At 38.5% G+C, this 14,637-nt stretch overlaps 1 protein-coding gene across 2 annotated transcripts in view; it reads right to left on the bottom strand.

Moving 5' to 3' along the window:
- DLGAP1 (DLG associated protein 1) overlaps window positions 1–5,202 on the bottom strand; it is a gene marked incomplete at its 5' end in the record, with an annotated part of 135,124 nt that extends 129,922 nt beyond the window's left edge. For both annotated transcript variants that reach the window (XM_082296477.1, XM_082296478.1), the window contains one exon: window positions 4,249–5,202. In XM_082296477.1, coding sequence (XP_082152603.1) covers window positions 4,249–5,202 — 954 coding nt within the window. The remainder of the gene's footprint in view (window positions 1–4,248) is intronic.
- Window positions 5,203–14,637: the final 9,435 nt, after the last annotated feature.

Genomic DNA, 14,637 nt, shown 5'->3' with positions numbered 1-14,637 from the left:
TTCATGTGTATAAAAACAAGGATATACTGGAAGATTAATTTGAATATGGTAGTTGCATTTGAAATGCAAACACCATAAATGAGGAAAACACAAACTGAAAATGCAGATAAACTCGCGTAGACAAACCCAGTATAACAGATCTAACATAAATTGCTGTGTCGTAAGGATAAAGGCTTTGTAATGTAACATACCACATTAACAGATCCCATTACACTTACTGGTCCTTATCAGCACCTGACCCTAAGGTCTATTTGGTCATCCATGGACACAGGCAACAAAAAGAGGGTGGCTGGGACTGGGATTTAGCAGTATCTCCTAAGAAACTGTGTTTGTCCTGAGACTGGAAAACAAGTCATTCAGATGATGAGCTTCTTAGCACTACACCTGGTATAACAGCACACATTACAGGCCACCTTCACACAGGAAACTGAGCGCAGTACTAACCAAGAACCCTTTGGCACCAGAAAATTCTCATTACGCCCAGAAACTTGGCTTGTATTTTTATAGTATTTCTCACAGTATCCCACTAAAGAAAAGCTAATGTAGAACTTCAATGGCTGCACTGTTGCACCCACCTTCTGCACCTCAGTTTTCAGAACTTAAATTTCCAACCTTAGCCTCAAGTGTCTGACACAACTGATGAGTCTCATCAGTTGCAATGAAAAGAAAACTTATGAATGACCCACATAAGAAGAAAAGAAAATTAATACAAAACCCATAATTCTTTGTATTTTTCTCAATCTCTTAACAAATGAACCAAGGACAACAGGAATAGTAATTACAGGGAACATTAAATGGCGAAACTATAATCAGAGCCAAACTCTGCAGTGTATTTGATACACTTTACCTCCAAAAATAATGAATTCATAGAAAACAAGAGTGTCAAAAAATATCTGCCTGTGTATTTAGACCCTATGTTCGCAGCAAAGGACTGCTGGTTACATTTTGTCTTTGATAGCTTTGCTTAATTTCAATTTTTTCCAGAGGAGAAGCTACCAGAGAAGTAGAGGCTGTCCACCACTTTATAATTTTTTCTTTCAAGGGAGGGAAACCATTTTGAAGAAGCATTTTGATAAAACATGAACAATTCCTTCTCACCTTCCTTCACTGTAGTCCAACTGTAAAGCTGGATCGAACAGTAGCACTTCCCTGAAGAAAAAATCAGCTCAAAAAAGGAACATTATCTTTCTACTATCCAGCTGCTCACTCTTGAAAGGAGAAATAGAAGATAAAAATGCAATTCCATTGCCAAAATGCAGGTAAGAGGCAAAGATTTGCTTGACAGTCTTTAGACTATTCTAGGATAGTATCTGTTTCTGAGGATGCACAGTGTTGACCCAAGCCTCCTCCAGAACTCCAAGGATGGACACTGTTTCTCAGCACCAGGGCTGGAAGTGGAGCCTGATGGGATAAAGAAAGCCAGTGCAATGCAGGAGGACTCTGCACTTGATCCAAATTCCAAATTATGAGAAATAAGCCCATCTGTAATACGAAGTACTGCCAACTCCTTCCACAGAACAGTTAAGTGGAAAATATCACAGCAAGCAAAATAATTGTTTGTTATTTCCAAGTCTTTACACTGAAGATTCATGCAGATATTTTTGTGATAAAAGCCCTTATAAACAAATGTGAAGTCAATGTCACCGGTGATCTCTGATACACTCAGATCCATTAGGATAAAGAAAATTATCCTGAGTACCCTGAGTTGAAAATAAGTCACTCCTTCATTGAATTCAGATACTGTCACAAGAAGAGATTGCATGAACAAGTAGCTGCTCTTTGAAGGATCAGAGTTTATGTCCTGAGAGTTTAAGTCCTGCAGCATGGACAAAAACTTAAATAACAAGTGAGTTGATAAAAGCGTCTATTTCACATTTAGTGAGTTAAAGAAAGCAACAAAGAAGTGTCATAATAATGAAATTAATATCAGAGTTGTTCAGTGTTGTTGTGGATTTGCAGCTTTCATCTCATTTTGTGCCTTTCCAATTGTTCTAACACAGGACACCAGCCTTTTGGTACAATAATGAGAAGGGCACCTGGAAAATAACATACACAGAGTAACTCTACAACCCACTAACAGAGTAGAACTTTTCTGCTGTTAATATATATTTATACTGCAGGATGGAAAAAAGGCCTCAATTAGATTCTGTGCCCCATTGTGTTGGGCATTGTGGAAACTCAAAAGGGAACAAAGTCCAAGCCCCAAAGGGCTTGCAGTGCAAAAAGAAAAGTGATATAGTGAAGAGAAAAGCAATGGGATGCATTCAAAATAGACTGATTTTTTTAATACCTATATGCATTTGTCAACCTTTCAAGCTGCCAAGAGAGAAGAATAATCCTGACCTGCTTCCTCAAATCTACTGTACTCTGTTTGAATATTACTTCCAATGCTAACTGATACCTGGTTAAGAGTCTCCATTTTTAAAAATAGTTTCAAACCAATTAGAAAGAATGAAACAAAATTAAGTGAAAACTGAAATAAAACTACCAGTGAGAATGGGAAACACAGTGAGAATGTAGTTACTCGAAGTGAGAATTTAGTTATTCTTGCCCTTGACAATTGTTGGACATATTTTCATACAGACACAGATAATGCCCTCTAATTCCACTTCAGGAGTCTATTCCTGTCAGTTAAACATTATCTAAAGGTCCCTGTGGAGGTGTTCATTTAAAGCTGATGCTGGCACAGTTTTTCACTCTTTTCTAGCCATCTGGTCACATACTGAATTGTCTGCTATTTTATCTAAACCCAAGAGAAGGCTGAAGGAGTAAACAAAAATACCAACAAAAAGATCTCAGGGTTCAAAGTAACCACAGCAATCAAGCCTAAAGTTATGTTTTCTTCTCACTCACAAAATTCACACAAAAAACTCACAAAACCTCAAAAGGTTGCAACCTGAGGCTATTTTGAAACCCCTCTCCCTCCCCACCCCATACGCAGAGCTGTAAACACGCCGAGCATTTGTATTGCCCCCTCTTCCTCCACCCCACTCTCCTAAACAATTAATAGAAAATATACATATCCATTCCTTTATATTTAAGACTTAGAATCCCAGAGGCTGGTATTCAAAATTATTTTGCATGACACTCCATAAAACCTTTTAAGATCAATTTTTAAATGCTGATGCCTCAGTCCTACGCTTTCTCTGCATACTGACTTAAACAACAGAATGTGGAAGCTGACTGTCTCATTAAAGCACCCATATGAGAGAACTTGCTACAGTTCTATACAAATAGACAAGAGTCCAACTACATTAAAATGAAACCGAATCATCTTAGCAAACCTCTTTTTTCCTCATGGTCTTCTCTCTTCTCTGTGCAACGTTGTTCCATCTTACACACACACTTAGATGTGCCATAAGTGCTTCCTTTAAAGTGCATAAAAGCTATCCACAGCTCTCCTAAGAATGAAACAGTTTTAATCTTTTCTGATCCATGTTCCTGCCACAAACATTCACCGGCAGTATGATAGCTCCAAGAGGAGACATCTGATTCTTGACATTTAAAGATACAATACTGGTGAAAAATAGTGACGCTGTATTAACTGCAAACAGCTTGTGAGGGAGTAGGTGATGTACTCCTAAAATGTATAATCAGAACAAGCAATAATTTCAACCTTTTGATTTTTTATTTTTGACTCAGAGCCATGAAAAAGAGGAATAGCTTGATAAACAAATCTGGACACGTTACAATAAATGTTTTAAGAGAATTTATATTCCATGGCAAAAAGAAAAGTAGGTTGTTTTCCTGCTGGAGAAAGTATTAAGGTACCCCTGAGTTTCTCAAAAGGGTCTCAAAAGCTTTCATAAAAAATGAGCAGTAAATGAAAGCAAAATTGGAATTACAGAAATCAAAGAATTTGTATCCTGGTAACATTCAGTTAATTGACATTGTAGTGCTAAATGAAAGCACTACAACATCAAATTCCCTATACCCCTACTGTGACAGCCTTATAAATTCAAAAAGTACACATAAAGGTCTTATTTTTTCCACCTGAAAAAAAAATCCTGTTCTAAAATGAACAGTTTCTTTGAAATCCTGAATTCTGGACAAAAAAAAAAAAAAAAAAAAGAAAAAAAAAGAAAAAAAAAAAGAGCTGATATATTTTTAATTTTAGCAGCAGCACCCCTTGTTTAGTGATCAGTGACCACTGGGGAAACTTGAGACATCAGAGCAAACCTCCATCCCCCACAAACACCTGAGACAAGGCAGAGCACAGTTAACAGCAACCAGTTCTCCACACTGTACCTGGAGGTACTGACATGACCGTTCCTGCTGACACGTCTCTGCCTTCACCACTGTCTGGTCCATGTTAACTGATGCTTTCTGGTAAACTTCACGGGCTCTGCTCACGGTTAATGTAGAGGACCAAGAGCTTTTCTTCATTAACTGGGAGTCCAAATTCACAGGCAGGTTTGCACAGGTAGAGCATTTGACATCATTATTGCTTCTGGAGGACTTCACAGTATGTTCGCTAATAGTGTTATAGGCTTCCATAAAGTATTGGGAAGAAGAGCGATCAGGGCATCTTCCCATGGTCATGACCCCACTGGGACCATGATAAATGCAAACATCATTGTCCAAGTTGTCATCTGAACTCCACCATCCCGATGCATTGGATCTGGGCTTACCTTCTGATCGCCTTTCTTTACTCTTGCTGCGCTTCCCATACCTCATCGTCTGTGACTCCTCCGGGCTTGCTTTCCCCCCATTGACGCTCCCCTTGGATGGTCCTTCCAGCGAATGGGACTTGGTAAAAAGCTTTTGGACAGAATGGACCAGATGCCGGATCCTGCCCGGGCTGTCGCTGCGGTGCTCCATGGCAGTTCTCTTGTACTGCAGAGTGTGATAGCCATCCCGATTCAGAGGCAGCTGCCGCTCAAATTGGTCCAAAAGGTTGGCAGGAATGCGGTTGGTCTTGTTGGCAGTTCCATGGGGAACCAGAGCACACTCGTCCTTGAGTTCATGGTGGGAGCTGTAATGCCTCCGGGGAAATGTGCTGCTGGCAATCTGATCATTGTAGGGCACCATGCACTCGGCCTGAAAAGAGTTCCTTTGAGTGTAGTAAGGGTGGTCTGCGGGGTGGGGGTCCACCGGGTTTAACAAATATGGCTTCCTGTCCTGGTGGTGTGGCAGGCTGTCACATGCAGGGTCACAGGCAACCCCGTGATGGTGACTACGGCTGCCAGATAATCCCTTCATCGTTGACGTAAAACGAGTCCCAAAGTCATCTAATACGTATGGCTGTGCGACAGGCAGATCTCAGAGAAAGGCCTAGAAGAATGAAACACAACAGAAGCGGTAAGATATTCAAGCTGAGAGAATAAACAGCATGTGCATGCTTAGCATCCTTTGTTTCTTATTATAAAAGTAATTGGAATAAACATTCTCAGAATTTCTATCATTGAATCTTTCCCACATCCAACATGGGATAAGGATACCTAAGTAGTACACAAGAAAAATTATCTTGTTCTATTAGCTGCAAAACAAATGCAAAAAAAATTTTTCCAATATGAAAAGTAAGATAAGTATTGCCACCTCTACTCTAAAACCTCAGTCCTAAAAACATTCATGGACGGGGGCTTCCCAGGATGCCTTAACTGCTCATCTGCATGTTTTCAAGGTCAAATGCATGTGTTTAAAAAGATATTTTCTTTACTGGAGCTCTGTCTGGGCTTCTTCGGGTCAAACACAAAGCACGGTGCAATTAATGGGAAACTTTTCCCTAACTTCAATGAATATTTTTATTCAATCTCCATTTGTCTGCCTAGACTGTAAGCATCTCAAGACAATAGCAAAACATTATTTCCGTAATTATTTTCAAATTAAGAATAAAATAACAATAAATTACACTAATTGTCAAAACAAAATCAAACTATTTAATAACCTATATATCTGTGGGGTTTGTATTTACTATTCACTGGCTCCTACTCACTAAAAAAAAATCATCTTATTCTGCTAATGCATGGCTTGATTTACTTCTCAATAGTTTTTCAGTGTACAAAGCAGTGTTTAAATATCCCTACATACTCCTACCATTAAAAGAACTGGGATAGCCAAACTTTGCACACAACAATAACAGTGTAACACTTAATTCTTGATTGCAGTTATTTGTCCCTGAAGTGACTCACAATGCTGTAGAATTTGGATTACAAGTTCAAAATGGAAATCTTCATCCCAAGTAACATAATAACCACTCTGTTTGAGGCCAGATGTCCTCGTTTCAGCCCTCAACTCTAGCAAAACTCTGGAGGCAACCTATGAGCTAATAATGCATAAATTAGGGGGTTTCAGGTGTGGCAAAGCAGTCTCATGGTGCCATCTCAGCAGCGGAAGGGCAGAGGACTCCTTAGAGGATACTTTCTTACACTGTACTGAAATGGGACTCACTGGGCTACTTTATTCCCTTCTGGCATGGCTAATCACATAATACTTTGGGAAATGTAGGTCTTGAGATCTTTCTTGGAGTAAGGATAAACATACATAGCAAACAGGTTTCCACTATGCGCTTCCTCAGCTAAACTTCATGTTTTAACAGGTTGTAGACATTGTACCTACTGGCAAATTGGTAACAATGAAGTTTTCTAAAATAGCATTAAGTTAATGTCAGTCTGGAAGAGCATGCTCTGCACTTCATCAGAACTTATTTTATATTTTCTTCTGAACCTGCACAGAGCCAAAGAGGAGTTTTTTTCCAGTATGCTTCTAAGCTAATCTGGATGTCCTGCACTTAATTTCCCCTCACTGGATCCCTGCAATGCAGAAAATGTTCCTTTTCAAGAGACCTTGAATTCCAAAAAAAGAGTTTTCAAAATACCACAAAAGGCTCTTGAAATATTCCAAATGAATAGCTGACTGATTTACCTAAAGAGAATGGCTAAAGGCACCTTTAAAAGCATGAAAATAATATATTCAGAGAGCTGGACTTGTCAATTATACTGTAGTGATGATCCTTAGCACTTCTAAAGAGAATTTTACATCCCTACCAAGAGTTTTAAAAATACGATCTATTAGTCTGTGTAATCGAGAAACATCCAGAGGGATGGAGTAATAGATTAATTACTTAGGTAATTGAAAATGTGACTTGAACAAAGATACCCCATCAGGAAGAGTACTTCTAAAGACCAAATAAAAAATACCCCAATCTTTGCCCTCTATGAGTATTTTTCACACATCAAGGCTTATGAAAACAAAACTTCAGCCAGTTAATTTTTACTTAAAACGATTTGCAATCGTGCAACAGTCCTTAGGATGATTGATAAATTCTCTTAAGGCTAAAAATAGACTAGTGTGCCATATAAGATAAAAAAAATGTAAGCCTTACCTCAAAGATAGGAGAAAGATATGAAAGAGTACAATTAACTGGGACATGCCTTAAAACAGTGATTTATTTTCATTTTTTCCCTATCTGAATGGCTATGAAATTTTCATATACTGTAGAAAAAAGAGTATATGTAGGCAAAGAACAAAAAGGACCAATGATTTACAGCATAGTGAAGTCATGACGGGCACAGGGGATGCCACAGAATTGTTAAGAAAATGTAGCCTTAATATACTGATACAGCAAAGTGGCTGGGCTCAGGAAACACTTGATCTGATTTATGGACTGGGACAGAATACTGTGGAAAACCTTGAAACTAAAAATGCACTTAAAAGATGCAGCTATGGTTTGACCAATGAGAACAGTCATGTTACCAGCTGTGTTTTGGATGGACCGGCAATATGGATGCTAAGGAGGATGTGCAAGAAGTGGTAAAAAGTGAAAAAGCTTATGAAAAGTGACATTTGTCTGTATAGAGAGAAAGCGACAGGCTTCAAAAAAATTGTGGAGGAAGATGGGCTAAGCACTGCTATATGAGCTTGGATGGCAAGTAGGATGGAAATGTTTCGGAGAAAAAATGCATGTATTTCTACACCTATTTTGAGTCTGAGCTGTCAATGGATCTTTTCTGAGGAAGTACTGGAGAAAAAAGCAGAAGATAGATTGGATGATCTGCTCAAAAGGAATCAAATGAACAGATAAGGAGAATAACAGAGAAAATATGCTTGTGAAAGCAAAAGATCACAGGATTATGAAAAATCAGATTTAAAAGAAGAGGAAAAAAAGAAGCAACAAACAAACAAGCAAAAACCAGAGAGTGATAGAAAAATCAAGCCAAAACCAAAAGGGAGAAACCAACCTGAGTTAAAAAAAGGAGTGGTGGTAATTTATTCCCAACTCCTAGACTGCTGGATGCATTGAGAGGGTTTTTTTTCTTGTGCAACAGCACTGAAAACATTTATTTTATCATGAAAATTGTGATTAAAAAACCCCACATAATCATTTACTTGAACATAGCTTAATTTTACCTTAACTGCTTCATTTTACCTTATTACTGCTGCCACAGTATTGACAGCGCAATGAAGTAGGAAAAAACCCAGTCAGGTATCATAGTGCACCTTCCAGGAAGGAAAGAATAAGTATAATATGCTCAACATTGAAGAAAGGAGTGTTGCTTTTGTTAAATATTTAGTGGACAGTTCTTCTGCACAAAATCTCCCCAAACACAAAACCTAAATCACTTTCACACTCACACCTCAAACGTGTTTTAATATGTTAATATACATCTAGAAAAATTTCTATCTTACTCTCTGATTTCATCGGTATTTTTTCCAAGAATATGCATCATTTTCCGTAATTGTGTTGGCTGAACCTATACATCAATGTTTAGTGCAATTAACAGCTGGAGACAGGGCTATCTGATCATGCCATGAGTAGCTAGAGGAAGCCAATTAAGGCTTTTATTGTATTGGTATTTTTTGGCCAAAGTAGGAACATTTAATTACTCATGAAATAGGGCAAGACAATTGATGAACACGTTATTAAACAGTGCAAATAGCAGTTCTATAGAGAGCAGACCAAAACTACTTGATGGCATAAGAATAAATGAGACATTAAATAGATACAGCATTGTAAGGCTGAAGAATGCTTACTACTTTCAACATTCATGTTACATTTGCTTTTGTTTTCTTGAGGATGCCCTGGGTAAGAAGGATACAAATATATTCATCCTTGTCCCTGATGTGGTGTCCCTAATGCATAACAATTTCCTGGAATAACCTAGTGGCTAGAAAAATGCCTATTTAAATCCTATGTAATTAAAATGATAATGAATGCAAAATAAAAACCCTGAATGTAGAAATCACCTTATTTTTTACAAATTTCATTTAACTATATTGTCTACTCACGTGTTCCAAATTTATTCACAAAACATATCTTTGAGAAACATATTCTTTCCCTTAGATATATGTGCAACCTTCTGTCCTATAAGAGATTTGCTCATATGCCCCAGAGCCCCTCCAACTTTATCCAACAAGACTGCAGAATGCAGAATATGCTGGAACAGAGGAAAGACTCCTCTTCTTGAGCAACAGCACTCCCCATCTCCCTGTGCCACTGGGGGGGAGAAGGCAGAAATCAGGAAGGAGGGAGAGGTGGGAGGATGGCGTTTTACTTCTCATTATCCTGTTCTGATTTTGACTGGTAATAAATTCAATTAATTTCCCCAAGTTGAATCTGTTTTGACTGTTACCCATTATGGTAATTGGTTTGTGATCTCTCCCTGTCCTTATCTCAACTCATGAGACTTTTGTTATTCTCTCCCCAGTCCAGTCATGGAGGGGAGTGATAGAACGACTTTGGTCGGCACCTGCCAGGGTCAACACCCCAGAGGCTGATGGACCTGTAGTTACCTCCTTCTTGCCCTTTTTGAAGGCTGGGGTAACATTTACTTTCTTCCAATCCTCAGGTACCTCTCCTGACTGCCATGACCTTTCAAAGGTGATTGAGAATGGTGTAACAATGATGCCCACCAGTTCCCTCAACACTCATGGGTGCATCCCATCAGGGCCCATGGACTTCTGGATGTCAGGTTTGACTCTATGTTCTCTAACCCAATCCTCCTCAACCACAGGGAAGTCTTCTTATCTCCAACAGAGAAGTTACCAATAGAGATACCCTAATTAAGCATAATCAGGGCCACAGCACCTTGGGTCTAATATCCTTGTCTGTTCAGAAACCAAGGAGGGAGAGATGTTGATTTTTTTTATTGTTTGGTGAATGCTGTTCTCCTAAGATACGACTCAGTGAGTCAGAAGACTCTTCTGAATCTTCAGGTGTCTGCCATGTCCAGAAATTGAAGTGCTGGGACAGAGGTGGAAGGCAAGTAAACACATCATGTGTTTACAAGTATATGCAGATCTGAGTGAGGAGGGCATTTAATCATGTGCACAAATTGAACCACACCAGATTGGCTCTTACACCTCAGATTGCAGCAGTCTTTTCAGAGAAATGCTGAGTTACTGTTTGAAGTGAGAGGACATTAATGATGCTTCTTAGCAGTACTGTTTATATTACTGTGCTCTCATTTTATGCTCTTTGGTAAACAAAGATAGGTTCTGATTTCCATACTGAACTCCAAAGAGTCTCAGAATTTGCTTATTTATTTAAACCCACACTATGGAATGTTCTCAGTGAAATTCCTTTCCTCAGTTCTCAAACTTTTACAAACAAATGGAAAATATGGTTATGCTGAGAATCAGACTTCCACATGCTCTTCGTGCGGGACATTGCTTTATCCCAAAGGTCTTGATATTTTGCAGCCATTATGTGTGGCCTTTTTGTTACATTGCATCACATTAATGAAAACCTAGACATCAATAAAAGGATACATATTCTAAAATTCATCTATCAAAATATTTTATTAAAGGTGTTCAGAAGAAAATGAGGTCTCAAATTATCCTCCTAATACATTTTGGCATGTAATATGAACGATTCAGTGCCTTGGGAAAAACTCTCAAGAGAACATCTAATTTTTGCTTCTGTGTCAGCAATCACACCAGGCAAGTGATATTTACAATATAATTTAATCTTGAACAGTGGACAGGGAGTCATAAAGAGAAATGTATTGGCCAGTCAACTCATTCCAAGTTCATGGGGAGATCAGTAAGTGGGAGTAAGTGGGGGAAAAAACCATAATTAAGCTTTAGCTGATCTGTGAGGAGGCCCTTGTGAATGGTATGCATAGAGAAAAAAAAACAAGAAGAGAGGCATCCCACCAATGGTGTAATAAAAATTGGTGGGTTTTTTTTCAGTCTGCATCCAGCAATCTTTAGTTGCATATATTTGTGGTGACAGGTTTCACATTTACATTTGACTACTGTTTCCATCCATGTGCTTTTGGTGAGCAACTGTGGTGGCCAGTACAAGGACAGTATGTGCCTGAAAGTTTTGGGCTTGGCTTTCCTTTCTTCATCTCTGTGGCTAAAAGCAAGTTGATTTGCCACTAGGAGTGTCACGAAATCTGTAGTCACTAAAGTAACCTAACACATAATTAATCTCTGAGTCATATCAAAATACATTACAAAGTCTGAAAGAATTCTAGCAGCAGTATGTCAGCAAAATTTTGACACAGAGACTGATTTTTTCAATCCTCTTAGCAGTGTGACCGGCAATATGCAGGATTGCACGCAAAGATCTTGGGCTCTACAAAAAGAAATACTAAACTGTGATTCTCTGCTCTTCCACTCTCCTGATTTGCACACAAAGTAACAGTCAACTCTTAAAAACTTCTGATCTGCTTCAGTCATTAATAATATACAGTGCAATTAGACTGCTCATTACTTTCCGGAGGTGTAGGACAGAGTCTGACTCGATAAGGTACAGCCCATCAGCTGGAGAGCCTGTTGTGAATTCAGAACTGCCAATGGACATTTTCTTCTCCCAGAAAGAAAACAAACAGGATATTATGTCTGTATAATGTGCAAGTAAGATAAGATATTAAATTGAATCATTTAATACATGTCATATAGGCAGCATTGAAGCATATACCTCATTGATGTTGCATTTTAACCTTCTCAGTCTGTGGGATGATGAACTTTATGACCTTAATATTTTTTTTTTAAGCAGAACTTGCAGTGAATTTCCAGAATGCTTTGTCTGGGGGAACAGCAAAAGGGAATGAAAAGGAAGATACACCAAAATTGGGAATGAGGTTAGCATGTACTTACCTGGGTTGCTCTCTTTTAGGTACCCTACTGTTGCACCTAAGTTTGCAACTCTATTTTGCTTGCTTTCTTCACAAAAGATTTCTTAAAATGAAAGGATTACAGTCACTACTTTCTATCAATAGCAGATAATCAATATGATATGGGTGTCTTATATTATCTCTGGATAACAAAAGGAAGCAGGTATGAGGGACAGGCCAAACATTTCTACAGCACTGGCACCTGATAAAAATAGAGAGGCTATCACAGTGGCATAAAACATGCACCATTAAATGACTAACACAGATACAGAGATATCAGGTATGTATCTAGATTCCTGAAAGCCAGTCAGTCATGAATGTCAAAGGTTTATTCTTCTAGTAGGAATGAGGTGATCAGCAGATCATCTACCCTACATTCAATGGATACTTTTCCTGTCAAATTCAAAAAAATTCATAGTCTTCAATATGGTCAAATAGTGAAAATGGACATTCTTGCACTAAACAAGCACTTGATCCTCCTTGCAAGGACACCAGCATGACTAAGTCAAGGAGCCACTATAGCAACTAGTGACTGACAGGGATCTAATGGAAGCTGCTAATCAGACCTTGCACCAACATTACACAAACCCAATCTGCATGAGTCATTAACTCATTTTCTACCAGTTTTTTAAGTGTTTTGCAATCCTGCAGCATGGCAATGTGACAGGTATTACATTATTGCCTCAGCTACAGGTTTTCATGCTCTCTAGACCTTTTCTACACATATATTGAAAGAGCAATATTCACTGTAAAGCTGGGGAACTGGCATTACTCCTATGCACTACACTCCACTCAAGACACCTGGGAATCCATATTTTGATTTCTATGATGGCAGTGACAGTGTGATTATGTAATTACATGACTTTGCTGGTCTTGACCAGCAAATCTCAAGATTCAAACTGTTTCTAAGCTTTTTATTTCTTGCTATTTAGAAATCAAGTGTATTACTGCAACCCTATGGTCTATCACTGTGTCCTGCGGCCGTAGGGAGGAGGAGAGAAGATCCAGCAGGCAGGAATTGTGCAACAAGATTGATTTATTTAATTATTTTACAAACTCCTTTATAGACTTTTTTCTTCATAGTCTAATTGGACAAAGGACCAGCCACCCCTTGGGGTGGTTGGCTAAAATCCTAAAACATCCATTGTCAAAATATTTTTCTACTGTACCACAAACAAGACTTCTCAAGGTTGCAGGTGTTTCATTGTTTACATAACTCCACTACCTCTTCTGTGAGAGAGAAAGTCTCCCACGGACTTAGAAAATAGCAAGAAAATCCTTGCTGGCAGCATTTTTGTATCCACACAAGTGAAACATTATGTTAAGTATTTCTTGCTCCATGAAAAATCATTTAATTCAATTTAATGAAACATGGTTTTACAAGACTCTTTTTACAGCTTCGGTCTTACTAACCCTGACCTCATTTAGCAGAAATAGAGATGATTTCTTTGAAAAAATATTCTTCCAAGTACATTATGATATTTTAATTCCAAGCAAAAGTGGATGCTACAAAAACATAAAAGCACCAGAATCTCTGCGCTTGCAGATGGTCTCCCATCTTGGCTTTCAATTGGTAGCTCTATTTGAATGGTGCCTTCCCCTGAACATCTGTTGTCAGCCCAGAAACTAATGAGAAAGTGTCTTAGTGGAGAAACTCCATGGAAATGCTACAGAAGTCCTGTGAAGACCACGGGTAAGAGCTGTGAACACATTGCTTTTAAGAGAATGACAATACAGGTCTTATTAATCACCACACTAGCCCACTGGTTGTCCCTACTAGCCCACCACAAAGAACATGCAAAGCCTCAGTGAAACTGTCCCACATCATAACTATGAGTAAGAACTTCCTGGAAAATTCCCTTCATAGTAATTTTGGTATTATGGAGCTTTGACTGTATCAACAAATGTCATCACTTTGATCACCCTGCTTGGTCATGGATATGTTCCAGGTTCTTTGTGCCCAAGCCAGGTTTCTCCAGTGAGGCAGTAGGAAAAGAGGAGAGGCATACAGTGCCAAGAACGTTCTGCTCATATGCAAGACCAGCGAACTCCTACAGGAGAAAACTGACTCCTGGCAGAAACAGGAAAAAGCCCTCTCTGAAGGTGTGAGATAAAAGAGCTCAGCCAGCAGGGGAGAAAATTCATTGGGTTGGTAGAAAAGAGTCATGCTTAGATCAAAACTTAATCTTTCTCATTTCAACCTGTTCTCTCAGCTCAATCTAAAAGTAAAAACCAGCAATTGTGAGCTCAGTTTGGCACTGAAAAAGAAACATCTGATTAAAAGGCAGAGAGTAACAGGATTGTTTATTCCTTAAACATGGCTATAGCACTGAACTTCATGAATTTAAGGTTTAAAAAATCCCACAAACAACTAAAAACTTAACCAAATCCTCATATTTGCTGTGGTATATAAATGCAGTTAAATAACTTTAGCCACGTTATCTTTGATAGCTACAGTAACTGATCAATATTTGTTGTTACACAGTAGATGAAATGTTTCTAGTAGATGGAAAATTTCTAGTTTTATAGCAATGCTATGAAATAGAGTTCGATTTGCCAGAAATCTTAAGCT

The sequence above is a fragment of the Coloeus monedula genome (genome assembly GCF_965178545.1).
Source record: "Coloeus monedula genome assembly, chromosome: 1".
NCBI lineage: Eukaryota > Metazoa > Chordata > Aves > Passeriformes > Corvidae > Coloeus > Coloeus monedula.
This window is presented reverse-complemented; position numbering and strand designations above follow the sequence as displayed.